This window comes from Plasmodium knowlesi (assembly GCF_000006355.2).
Source record: "Plasmodium knowlesi strain H genome assembly, chromosome: 14".
Taxonomy (NCBI): domain Eukaryota; phylum Apicomplexa; class Aconoidasida; order Haemosporida; family Plasmodiidae; genus Plasmodium; species Plasmodium knowlesi.
In genome coordinates this window covers 1,422,558-1,434,467 of record NC_011915.2, presented here as the reverse complement: position 1 = coordinate 1,434,467, position 11,910 = coordinate 1,422,558, and the positions used below count along the sequence as shown (strand labels likewise).

The following is an 11,910-nucleotide window of genomic DNA, read 5'->3' as shown; positions in this document are numbered from 1 at the left end:
TTTTTCTCTCACATTTCATTAAGTGAAATGAGTAGGAAAGAGGATTAAGGAGTGCAAGGAAGCAAGTCTTTTTTTTTGCACCCGTTGTAAGTTTACGTATATATATATATATAAGTATTTTGACAAAATATGAAGAATATGTGTGCAAGTGCAGGGGGAAGCACATATCTGTTGACGAAAGGGAAGAAGTTTATTTTGTCAGTGTGGGTATATATACCCTATATATATGTGTGTAGACACGCTTGTACATATACACATATAGGAGCACCATTCTATGCATTTATTTATTTTATTGGAGGCAATTTTTTTATGCCAATAATTTCACCTCCACGTTAATCATTTTTCCATGTTTAATTCAACAATTTTGTACTTTTCTACGGTTCGTAAAAGTGAGGAATTGAACCTTCCCATTTTTGCTCACCCTTTTTTACCCCTTTTTTTACCCCCTTTTTTATCCCATTTTTTTTTAAGTAACAATATTATATGCATAGAGTAAGAATGCGCATGCGCATTAAATTCTTACCTGTGTAAATATTTCACCAGCATATGCACTTATAGATAATACACTTTACGTTGTTTTATCTTTTGTCCTTTCTCTCCTTATAAAGGGAAGAAAAGGGAAAGAAAATTAGCGAACAAAAGGAACATAGCAAAAATAGTAACTTACATATAAGGTATGAAATAAATATAAATTGTTGAGGTGCAAAGAAAAAACTCTATTTCTTCGGAGTTATACACCCTTTTTCCATATGGTAAATCGGTTTGAGAGGAAAAAGCGGCTAAAGGTGTTGACTCCTCCCTGATCATCTGCCGCCCGTATCCACTTTAAAATATTAGGGGAGTGAAATGAACATATATATTGCAGCCCAATTCCCCCATGCAATGTCCACAAGCTTATGCCGCTTTACCCTTTGGAGCAAAAAAAGGGGGAGTTGAGAAAAATGGGGTCGTAAAATATTGACCCTGTTATATAATTTGGTAACATAGAAAAGTTATATTTTGCTGATAAACAAAAAAAAAAAGGAAAAAAAGAAAAAATGTGGCTTCGCTAGGATAGGCAACAAACGTGTTTATATAAATACATTCTTTAGTATACCTAAATATGGCGTACACAAAAAAAGAACCATATGGATGTGACAAAATAGGAAGCATGTCTGGTTATTTTATCTTAGGAAAAAATGTACATATATAAAAAAAAAAAAAAAAAAAGATAAATAAGCACGCGTATCATTGTATGCTTAAAGATGCGCAAAAATCCGCTAGCTTAAGTAGGATGTACAAATTAGAATTTACAGTTTCGACTTAACATTCTACAATAGGAACAAGATGCACCGAAATTCCTTTCCATCCCCCTTTTTATGTCTTTTCCCAGTTGTCCCATCTCACCTGTGTTTACTTCGTTTTCTCCATCTTTTCTTTCACATAATTTGCGTGCGATTTTATGCTTTCCTTGGAAAAATTCTCCTGCACCAACTCTTTCATATTTCTGATGGCTTTGGCTGGGTCCAGGCCTTTCGGGCAGCAAAGGGTACAATTCATGATACCATGGCATCTGTACAACTTCATAGTGTCATTAACTTCCATTAGACGTTCTTTTGTATATTCGTCCCTACTGTCGACAATCCATCGATAGGCTTGCATTAACGTTGCAGGACCTAAATAATATTCGGGGTTCCACCAATAAGACGGACAGGAAGTGGAGCAAGATGCACACATAATGCATTCATATAGGCCATCTAATTTTTTCCTATCCTCAATGGATTGGTAAAATTCTTTCTGCCCTTTTTCTTTTTTCGTTTTTCTTTTTAACCAAGGATCAATAGATTTATACTGATTATAAAAATTTGTTAAATCTGGAACTAGGTCTTTTATAATATACAAATTGGGTAGAGGGTGAATTTCGGTGATTTCCTTTTTATCTTTATTTACTTCAGTTAAACATGCTAACCCGTTTTTTCCATTTATGTTCATGGCACAACTACCACAGATACCTTCACGACAACTCCTCCTGAAAGATAACGTAGAATCTATTTCATCTTTTATTTTAATGAGGACATCTAAAACCATGGGTCCACAGTTATCTATATCTACTTCAAATGTTTCCATTTTGGGTCTTTTACTATTCTGTGGGTTGTATCGAAATATGGAAAATTTCTTCAGTTCATTTTGTTGCATGCTATTTTTAGCATGGTCGAACTTTTCTTTTACAGATTCGTCTTTCCCTGTGGTTTGGTTCATACCTGTGTTTTGTGCTGTTGATAAAAATCGTCTGTTGTTTAAGATTGTCCACTCTTTGTAGTTGTGTTGGTCGTCTGTTGCAACCTTTGCAGCGCTCCTCCCCATGGTCCCAATGGTTCCCATTGCTCTCGTCATGCGTATCATCCTTGTCATGTTCGCCACACGAGGCAAGCGAGCCACCGTGGCCATTTTCATTTTCCTTTCCTTTTTTCACTTGAAGCGGATGAAACACAAATGTGCGACGGGGAGGGGTGGCCACATAAATTCAAACGCCCAAACACATACATGTGCCGATTTGAAAAAAATGCTACCCCTTTGGTAAGCGTTATTTGCGCATACTTATCCACGCATGTTTTTCCTCATAATGGGAAAAAAAAAAAATAAAATAAAAATAAAATAATAAAAAAAAAAAAGATTGCACAGGAGGAAGAAGAAGAAGGGCACTCGAGTTACGCGCCTGACACGATTATCTCTCAACTTTAAAGGGGCAGTCATTTAAAGAAAAAAAAAATGACATACGGAATTGCTATTTTTAAAGTGGCAAACCAAAAAAATGGTTGAGGAAAATAAGGCAAATAAGATGGTAAAGCAAAAAGGCTAACAAAAACGGAAGGGGGGAAAATAAATAAATGAGTGAATGAGAATAAGCTAAACAGCTGTGTGCTGCATGATAAATGAAAAGGCGTTTTTTATTTTTGCAATTCCTTTCTCGCGAAATTTGTTATACAACGAATATACACATCACAGAGTTAACGACTTCTAAAGATTTAGTTACTAAACGTGGAAATAAATTTACGCTGAGTTTGTCATTTGGTTAAAATGTTTACGATCTGCGCACAAATGATTTCGCATTTCATTTATTTTATTTATTTTTTTTATTTTCCCCTATGCTTGTTCGTGGCTGAACTTCTCACGTCGCGAAAAAAAAAAAAAAATATATATATATAATGCGTACTACCTACAAATAATTAATCATACAGACAAGTTGGCACTTTGCAGAATTGCACCTTTTTTTACGCATCCGAATGGACACTTAGCAAAAATGACATTGAACATACAACCGCGATGTGTTTTATTCCAGTTTTTAATAAACCCAAACAGCAGGTTAAAAAAGCTGGTGAATTGCTTTGTGAGCTTTAAAATGGTATGGTTAAACACATCATGTTGAAGAAGGAATGGGTTTCCATTTTACCATGGTCTTTACCTTTTTATCTCAAAATGTACGTGACGCAAGTGTGTACTACAGGGAAATGGCGTGAGAAATGTAAACCGTTGCACAGCCAAAAGAAATACACCCTTCACCGTTTAATTCATTTTTCCTTTATAACAAAAATGTGTAAACTAATTTTACGTAACCGTCTTAATCTTTTTCAGAAGAATTAAAAAAAAAAAAAAAAAAGGATAAAAAGTAGGAAAAAAATTGTGCGTAAAACAACGTATAATGTAATACCAAAATTTTGTAAACACTCCTGCAGAAACTAGCATTCGTGGGCACCAAATATATATCTATATATATGTGGTTGGTCATTCTTTCTGCTCTGCCATTCGTGTGTTAAAGAAATGTAAAAAAGGGGAAAAGGGTATCAATCACAAGATTGGAAGTAATTCAAATGCGGACATGTTCAGGTCATACGGGGGGTTCCCAATTACATGCAGCGAATAACTCCTAAAATGGAAACGTATTTATATGTATTTTCCTGTAAAAAAAATGCCAAGTTACCTGGCCCGTCGGAAGGTATAGCACTTTTTTCCCTGAAGTGATAACATAATATAGTAAAGAAAGAGGCAAATATTGAGTTGCCCAATTTACTTGTGTAATCCTGGTAGAAGCGCGTAAATTATTTTTCCCTTGTGAATTCTTTACCCCCCGCAAGAAGCATGCTTATTTTCCGGTAGTTCTACCACAATATATATTATACCTTCATATGAATTGAGTAGAGATACTCGTAGTGCAATCATTTGGAAAGCAAGTATGCCGACATAAATACTACGTGTATATAGTTATTATAGATAGGCACATGTCATATATAACTGCATAATATTACTTATGCTAAGGGGGATATATAATACACTGTGCATTTTTGCCTCCTTTTACGGCAATATTTTATGAATAAACGGGAGTTCCTAAAAACGCTGCCCCCCGTACGAAGTACTTTCTTTTACCTGTCGGCGTTAATATAATATATTTTATTTTTTTTTTTTTCCCTTACCCGAAATATACAGTCACGCATATATAATAATACCAAATTTATATGGGTGTGATGATGTACATTTTTTTTTTTTTTTTTTTTTTTTTGCACAACGGGGGCGTGAGTTCTCTTGCCGTATTAAATTATAATTACGGCATACCCATTTTCTGTGCATACTTTTATTATAGCCTCGAATTATTCTTCACAATTGCCGCAGATTCTTGGCTTCATCGCGAGCACCCTTTTTTTTCTTGGTGCAAAAAGGGAAAATAAAAAAAGTTGCCGTATATATTATATATACGTGCGTATGCATACTCTAGCATAAAATGCATAATATGTCGCCAACATGACCGTTATGTAATAAATGTGACAATGATACGTTATGCAGTTCAAAAAAAAAAGAAGGCAAAATTCTGCTTCCGCTTCTATATGAATGAACGCCCCAGGTTACTGTGCGGACTGCGCCCCATAAATGGTCCCATATATGTGACAGGTGCCCCTGTTCACGCAAATGTTACCATACCGTATGGTAGCTTCATAGAGTTTACAATAATAACGATACATTTTTAAGCCTAGCAAAAAAGTCACTTGGAAAAAAAATGCTTGAACTGGAACGGGAAGTATATAATATATAAAAAATATACATTTGTATATGCATTCCATAACGTACGACGAAGTGGTTAAAAAAAAAAATATATATATATTATCCGTGCCACATTGGTTACATTTTTACAGTTCATATGTTTTTGCATTATATTTCCACTTTCGTTAAAATTGTGAATTCACATTTTTTTTATTTTTTTATTTTTATTTATTTATTTTTTTTCCATTTAACGAGTGATCACAGTTTATATATGCTGAAACATCATTTCCACGAGTACATATATATTTATGTACCCTTTTCATATGCATATTTTACATATTATATTACAGTGATCATTATGCCAAGTTACGAGCTGTATTAGAGAATGAAAAAAAAAAAAAAAAAAAAAAAAAACGCAAAAACAGGAAAGCATAAAAATAAATCTATCGCATTTACCCGAATATATACATTCATGTGAATAGGAAAATGTACATTTTGTTACGCACAGAAAGCGTTTGAAATGTTTATTAACAATTATTCTATTCATATGCCTAGGGGAAAAGTGGCGCAGTTTTTTTTCTCAGTACACAAACCACGTCCAGGTGTTTTTATCTAGCCACGCATTTTGCATATGGTTACTGCCTATACCTATGCTACAGGTTATGCTTGCTAGATAGGCCCAATCGCATGAATGCTTAAATGCCGATGTCGGATTGAAAAGAAAGAAGTAGGCTGGGGACGCCCCTACAACACCGTACACGAGTGCCCAGTTTTATTCGAAAACGTTCATGTGCGCCTTACATATGTAAGTATATATGTACTCCTATGCGCGCTACATAGTTATGACATGCCATAGAACTCTGATAACGCTAACAACTCTAGTTTTCGTTATAAAGAGAAAAATGCATGCATGTACAGAAGCGAACGCAAGTATGTAGATGTGAAGTATATACATATGAATGTATCACATTGCTGCGTGATCTCTCGTGGGTAATTTTTTTTTTTTTTTTTTTCTCTTTCCCTCACACCCAAACATATTGCATGCATTATTTCGTTGCGGTGTATACTATATCATTATATAGTGGGAGATTGAAGGAGAAAACTAAATACGGAAGGCAGTTGTAGTGCACACTGTTTTTGGCAACTCCCCCCTTTTGTTTTCTTTTTTTTTTTTTTTTTTTTTTTTTTTTTTGGGTACATTTGAAAACTCCACAGAGGGAGGAAATAAATGAAGTACAGATCAAAAAAAAAACAAGCTCAGAATTAATGTGTAGAAAAAGTATAAACACATTTTTGTTGATTTGTAAAAGGAGATAATAACTCGTGTGCACACATACGTGGATATTTGTATGCGTAGTAAAATATGCAGACATTCCAAAAACCGGAAAACGCTCTGAAGAGAGCAGAAGAACTGCAGTTCATTGGACAAAATGAAGATGCCCTCCAAATTCTCCACGCAGCCATTGGGCACAGAACATTTCGACTACAGGGATGGCACATACTGCAAGAACAAATTATGCTGAGGTATATCGAATTCTGTCTATATCTAGAGAAGTTAAGCTTAGTAAAAGATGGCCTACACCAGTATAGAATCATTTGTCAGCATGGAAACATTGCGTCCTTGGGGAAAGTGATCACTGATTTTAGGGACAAAGCTGAGGAGAAAGTTCGATTGGCCAAGGAAAATGTGAACCTAAATAAAGAAAAAATAGAACAAGATGAAAGCAATGTTGATTTTACAGAAAAAATTTTAATATCCTCCTTGGACATTGAAATAGCGGGTAAATACGAAAGAAAGTTGCAAAATGCATTTAGGATATGTATGGAAACGTATAAGATGATTTTGGAAATATTAAGGGCCACCCCCAAGTTAGAGAAGGCTTACCATGAGACTGCAAAAAAGGCTCTCATTTTCTGTAAAGAAAATAAAAGATTGACAGAATTTAAAAAGCTAAGTGATTTGTTAAGGAATCACTACAATTTAATTTTAAGGGGAAAACACAAACCAGAGTATCAATCTTTACTTAAAATTGAATACCACCTAGAAACGAAAATAATTCAGTTGGAAACTGCGTGCGAACTGGGTATGTGGAAGGAGGCATCGAACATTGCAGAAGATATATACAATTTGAATATGCATGACTATTTTTATCGAACACTGAGGGCTAACCTCGTAGAGTCGGAAGCCTCTGGCGCTGGCGAAAGTTCTACGCGTAAGGCAGACAAAGAGAAGGGACAGTTAAAAAGCGATGGTAAGGAAAGTAGCAAAAAGGGAAAGGATGAAAGCAAACAGGGGGAAGACGTGGAGGAGGATTCTTCCAAGGTAGAAAAGAAGGATGGAACAATGGAAGAAACTGAAAAGGATGGAGCCAACGAGACGAAAGATAATAAGGTGGAAGGCGCACACACAGTTATACATGTAAATGAAAGTAGCGGGAATGTAAATTACGCATTAGCCAAATCGAGGGATAATTTAAAGAACTGGGTTGGAACGTTTTACCAAAGAATGGCAGAAATCCTTTTTGTATACGAAAGTGAACTGTTTCATGGCCTGGCCTGGTTAAAGTACTGTTTTCACATTTTGAATTACAGTAAAAACATTCCAGAAAAGGAGAAAACCTTCATATGCACGAAGGCCGTCTTAGCTGTGATATCCATTCCGCTAGTTGGAAATAAAAAGAAAAACGAAGACTATGCCAAGATATTCGAAGCACATAAGAAAATGTCCCAATTGTTAGGCCACACGAGCGTACCAATAAAGGAGTCTTTAAAGAATGGATTAAAAGTAAGGAACATTTTAAATTATGCAGATGAAAATGCGCAAAAGTTGTATTCCCTGATGGAGAATCAGTTCACTCCGTTAAGTTTATGTTTAGAGTGCGATGTTCTACTGAAGGAGTTGGAGGCTACAGAACATAGCGTGTACATAAGCAAAATTAAGGAAGTGATTTTCCACAAGTTAATTTTGCAACTGTCCAAGGTGTACAGCCATATTTCCATTGATTATTTTATCGAGAATATATGCCCTGAATCTTTCATCTCATGGAATGAGGCAGAAACCATGTTAGTCGACTTGGTTTATCAAAAGGAGTTAGAAATGAGAATCGACCTAATTAAAAGAGCCATTTATTTTGGAGATAAGGAAAATACCAATAGCAGCAAACTAATCAAAGAGTCATTGACAAATTTGTACTATGAATTACAAACCGGTTTGAAAATAATGAACGAAACCATTTCCATCGAAAATGAAGTGGAACATCTACACATGAAAAAACTCACATATGAAAAAGAATTTGATATGCTAGATAGAGCACACCATAAAATAATGAATTATGAAACAGCCAACATTGAAGACGTAATCGAAAATGAAGTTTTTGAGGATAAACCAATTGAAGATGAAAAAATGCTGAAAAAGATTTACGACAAAATTGACGAAGAACATCACAAGTTCCAACTGCTAAGTGAAGAAAACAGCAGAAAGAGAAAGGAGCTACTGAGGAAGCAAAAAGAACTTGAACAAGCACAATTAAAATTAAAAATGGAGAAAAAATTACTAGAGGAGAAATTGGAAAAGGAAAAAAGAGAAGAACTAGCGAAGAAAGGAGAAAAGCTAAGAATTAAAGAAGAGAAAACGAAGAAGAAATCAGAAGCAGCTGAACAAATGTTAAAGGAAATTAAGAAATTGTGCACTAATAATACAGGCAAAATTTTAATGAAAGGAAAATACCTTGACGAAATTACCATCGAAGATATACTTAACGGTTATGTAGATTTTGAAGATATTGAAGAGGCACAAGAAAAGTTAAGACTAAATGAAAGGAATGAAATTATCAAAGTTAGAAAAATGGAATATAAAAAGGTGGATCATTATTTTAGAGCTTTAAGGCAAGTTGAACTGAGCCATATGAACAAATGGATAGCCCTCGTTTTTCAGGAGGACACGGAAATTTTGCTACAGGAACAGAAAGCAGCGGAGGAGGAACAGAAAGCTGACTTCGAAGCCGCACTCAAGGAGAAAGAAGAGTACGTCAAATTCTCCAACGATATTGAAGAGTTTACCAAGAGCGAAATGAAAGATAGAATTGTGGAGTTTGAAAAAAATCTGAAAGACCAAAAGGATCGTCTCCATCAATTACTAAAAGATGAAAAGATTCAAAGGGCAAAGGAGAGGAGAGAACAACACTTAAGGAAACTCAAAGCGGAAGAAGAAAGGAAAAGAAGAGAGGAAGAAGAGGAAAGATTAATGAAGGAAGAAATGGAAAGGAAAAAGAAAGAAGAAGCCCATAGGAAAAAACTTGACGAAATTAGCAGGATTCAAAGGGAAAGAGACCTAGAAATTGAACAACAACTTTTAAAGCGAAAAGAAGAATCCAGGATCGGAGATAAATATTACAGAAAACCTTCCTACGAAGATGATTTTTCATGGAAGAGGGGTGATAAGGCGGGCTCTCAACATGACGAAGATAGTAATTATAAACGACTCGACGATGCACAGGATAGTTCCTACATAGATAGGTCGGACAGACGTGAAAGGAGAGATTGGCCAGGTAGGGACAGGGAAAGAGAACGGGATCGTGAACGAGATAGGGACAGAGAAAGGGAGCGCGAACGAGATAGAGACAGAATATTCAGAAAGGATAGGGACTACAGGAGAGACAGGTCGAAAGACAGAGAGAGGGAGAGGTCTAGGGACAGAGATAGAGAATACAGAAAGGAAAGGGATTACAGGGGAGACAGAGACAGAGAATATAGAAGTTATCGAGATAAGGAAAGAGACAGGGACAGAGACTACAGAAGAGACCGAGATAGGGACTACAGAAGGGACGATGACTACAGAAGAGATAGAGATTATAAAAACGACAGAGATGATAAACTAGATAGGGATTATAGAAAGGTCGAAAGAAGTGGCAAAGGAGAACACGAAAGGAGAAGAGACAGGGATGAAGAAGAATATGAAAGGAACGACCTGGATGTAAAAAAAAACCATAATATACATGATGAAGATGATAGTGTAAGGGTGGAGAAAGGCAAAGAAGGACACTCAGGTAATGATTCTGATGGAGCCAACCATCATCATCTGAAGGAGAAAGAAAAAATGACCAACGGGAAAGATATAACAAAAAACGAGCAGGCGAAGCATGAAGAGGCTTCCGATGGAGGTGGGGACTTCACTGTATTCAAGAAGAAAAAAAGAGGTTTTATGAAATTCTTTTGAAAGGCTTAATAAGGTGATGTAGCTACAGAGGTGTATCGGAAGCGTCCTATGCGAACGACCACCTCCTTCTCTGCATGAACTTTGTGCACAACATTGTATGTACTTATATGTATGTACGTGTGTATATATGGCCTACCTATGCATGAGCACATGCGAAACCGGCGATTTTTTACCCCCCGTGCGCTTCCCTCCCAACCCGTTCGTATTGTGTGCCCCCGAATGTTGACCCATTCGTATGCGAAGGCACAAAAGAAGATGTATAAAAAGAATGCAAACAATCTGATGCATCTAATGCATGTCACACAACTAGAAGGCGCTAACACACCCACATAGGAGTAGGGCAATTTTCCCCATCTTGGAAGCCGAAGGAAAGAACGTGTCCACAATCCGTTTAGCAGATTTATATATATCATCTCCGTTCGATCAAATTATTAGTCCCTCGAAAGTTTTAACCTATATAGTACGCTTACATGTACGCGTATATAAATGCACAAATAGCTCGTGGGTATATCCCCACATGCATATAGGCCACTTCCTGCCACTTTATTTTAATCAGTTTATATAAAGGAAAGCGAGCTAAATAGAGAACAAAAAAAAGACGACGCACGGGCGAGTTTTCCTTGTTCATCTCTTTTTTCTTCAGTTAACTTTTCTCCCTAGAAAGTATATACATGCATAAGTTTTCGTGTATATATAAAAAGTATGCTACCCCCAGAACTAATTTCAACTGCACACATGTTGCACCTTCATCATTTTTTCTTTTATATATATAAAGGTGATAAAGAGAAAAGTATTCCCCATTATTAACAACCATTTTTACCTACCCATTTTATTTACATATATGCATGTTTGAATGTATTATGTACATGTACACACAACATGCTAATCCAACCTTTGTATATATGCTTATGGTGTTCTACATTTTTTAAAAAGACATATAAAACGATTTTAAAGTAAACCAGAATAAATACAATAAGAGGCTCTAAAAGGTGAAAAGTTGACCTAGCTTTTGAACGGTCTACCTACCTATATTATTTTATACGTGCCAACATCTGCTCATGTGGAGGTATTTGTACTTGTACTAAACATACGCATGTAATGGATATAAACTCCTGGGGAATAATTTTCTAAAATGATCCGTGAATAGAAGTTAAGATCCTCGAAAGTTTGCATATAATTGTTTTCCTTTCGAAAGGTGAATTTTAAATAGCTCCCTTCTCTTCACGTTTGTCCCAAATTTCTTCGTATCCCTTTGTCATTCTTTTGATAATATATTGCTTTTTTTTTCTGTTCAAAGGGCGTTCTGAAATAAAAAGAAGCATGCCTTATTATTTTATTATTTTATTATTTTATTCTTTTTTTTTTTTTTTTTTTTTTTTTTTTTGCGGTGCAAGAATATGTAAGAACATTCGTTGATATGCCCACGAGTTTTCCATAATTTCATTTTGCCATTTTTTTTTAAACCAAAATTTGAATGAACAGGAGTTATATGCGTTATTAATATCCCCTCTATTTCATCATTTTGCGAGTTATAGCAAGGAGCTTAAGCAAGAATAAGGTATACTGAATTGAGAAGGAGCGCGGTTAGAAGTTTAGCGCACAACAGGGTTGAGCGAAAAAGAAGGAAAAGTAGAGAGCATAGAAGTGTACCAAGGAAACCCCCCCAAAAAAAGCGAGCAGAAAGA

General features: G+C 35.7%; 2 protein-coding genes across 2 annotated transcripts; one reads left to right on the top strand and one right to left on the bottom strand.

The window, feature by feature from the left end:
• Positions 1–1,392: 1,392 nt before the first annotated feature.
• On the bottom strand, positions 1,393–2,343 carry PKNH_1432200 (succinate dehydrogenase [ubiquinone] iron-sulfur subunit, mitochondrial, putative; the record flags this gene model as incomplete). The annotated part of the gene is made up of 1 exon (XM_002262169.1): positions 1,393–2,343. The coding sequence occupies one exon, from the start codon at positions 2,341–2,343 to the stop codon at positions 1,393–1,395; it is 951 nt and encodes a 316-aa protein (XP_002262205.1).
• A 4,030-nt stretch (positions 2,344–6,373) lies between these two features.
• On the top strand, positions 6,374–10,225 carry PKNH_1432100 (eukaryotic translation initiation factor 3 subunit A, putative; the record flags this gene model as incomplete). The annotated part of the gene is made up of 1 exon (XM_002262168.1): positions 6,374–10,225. One exon carries the CDS (start codon positions 6,374–6,376, stop codon positions 10,223–10,225), a length of 3,852 nt encoding a protein of 1,283 aa, XP_002262204.1.
• Positions 10,226–11,910: the final 1,685 nt, after the last annotated feature.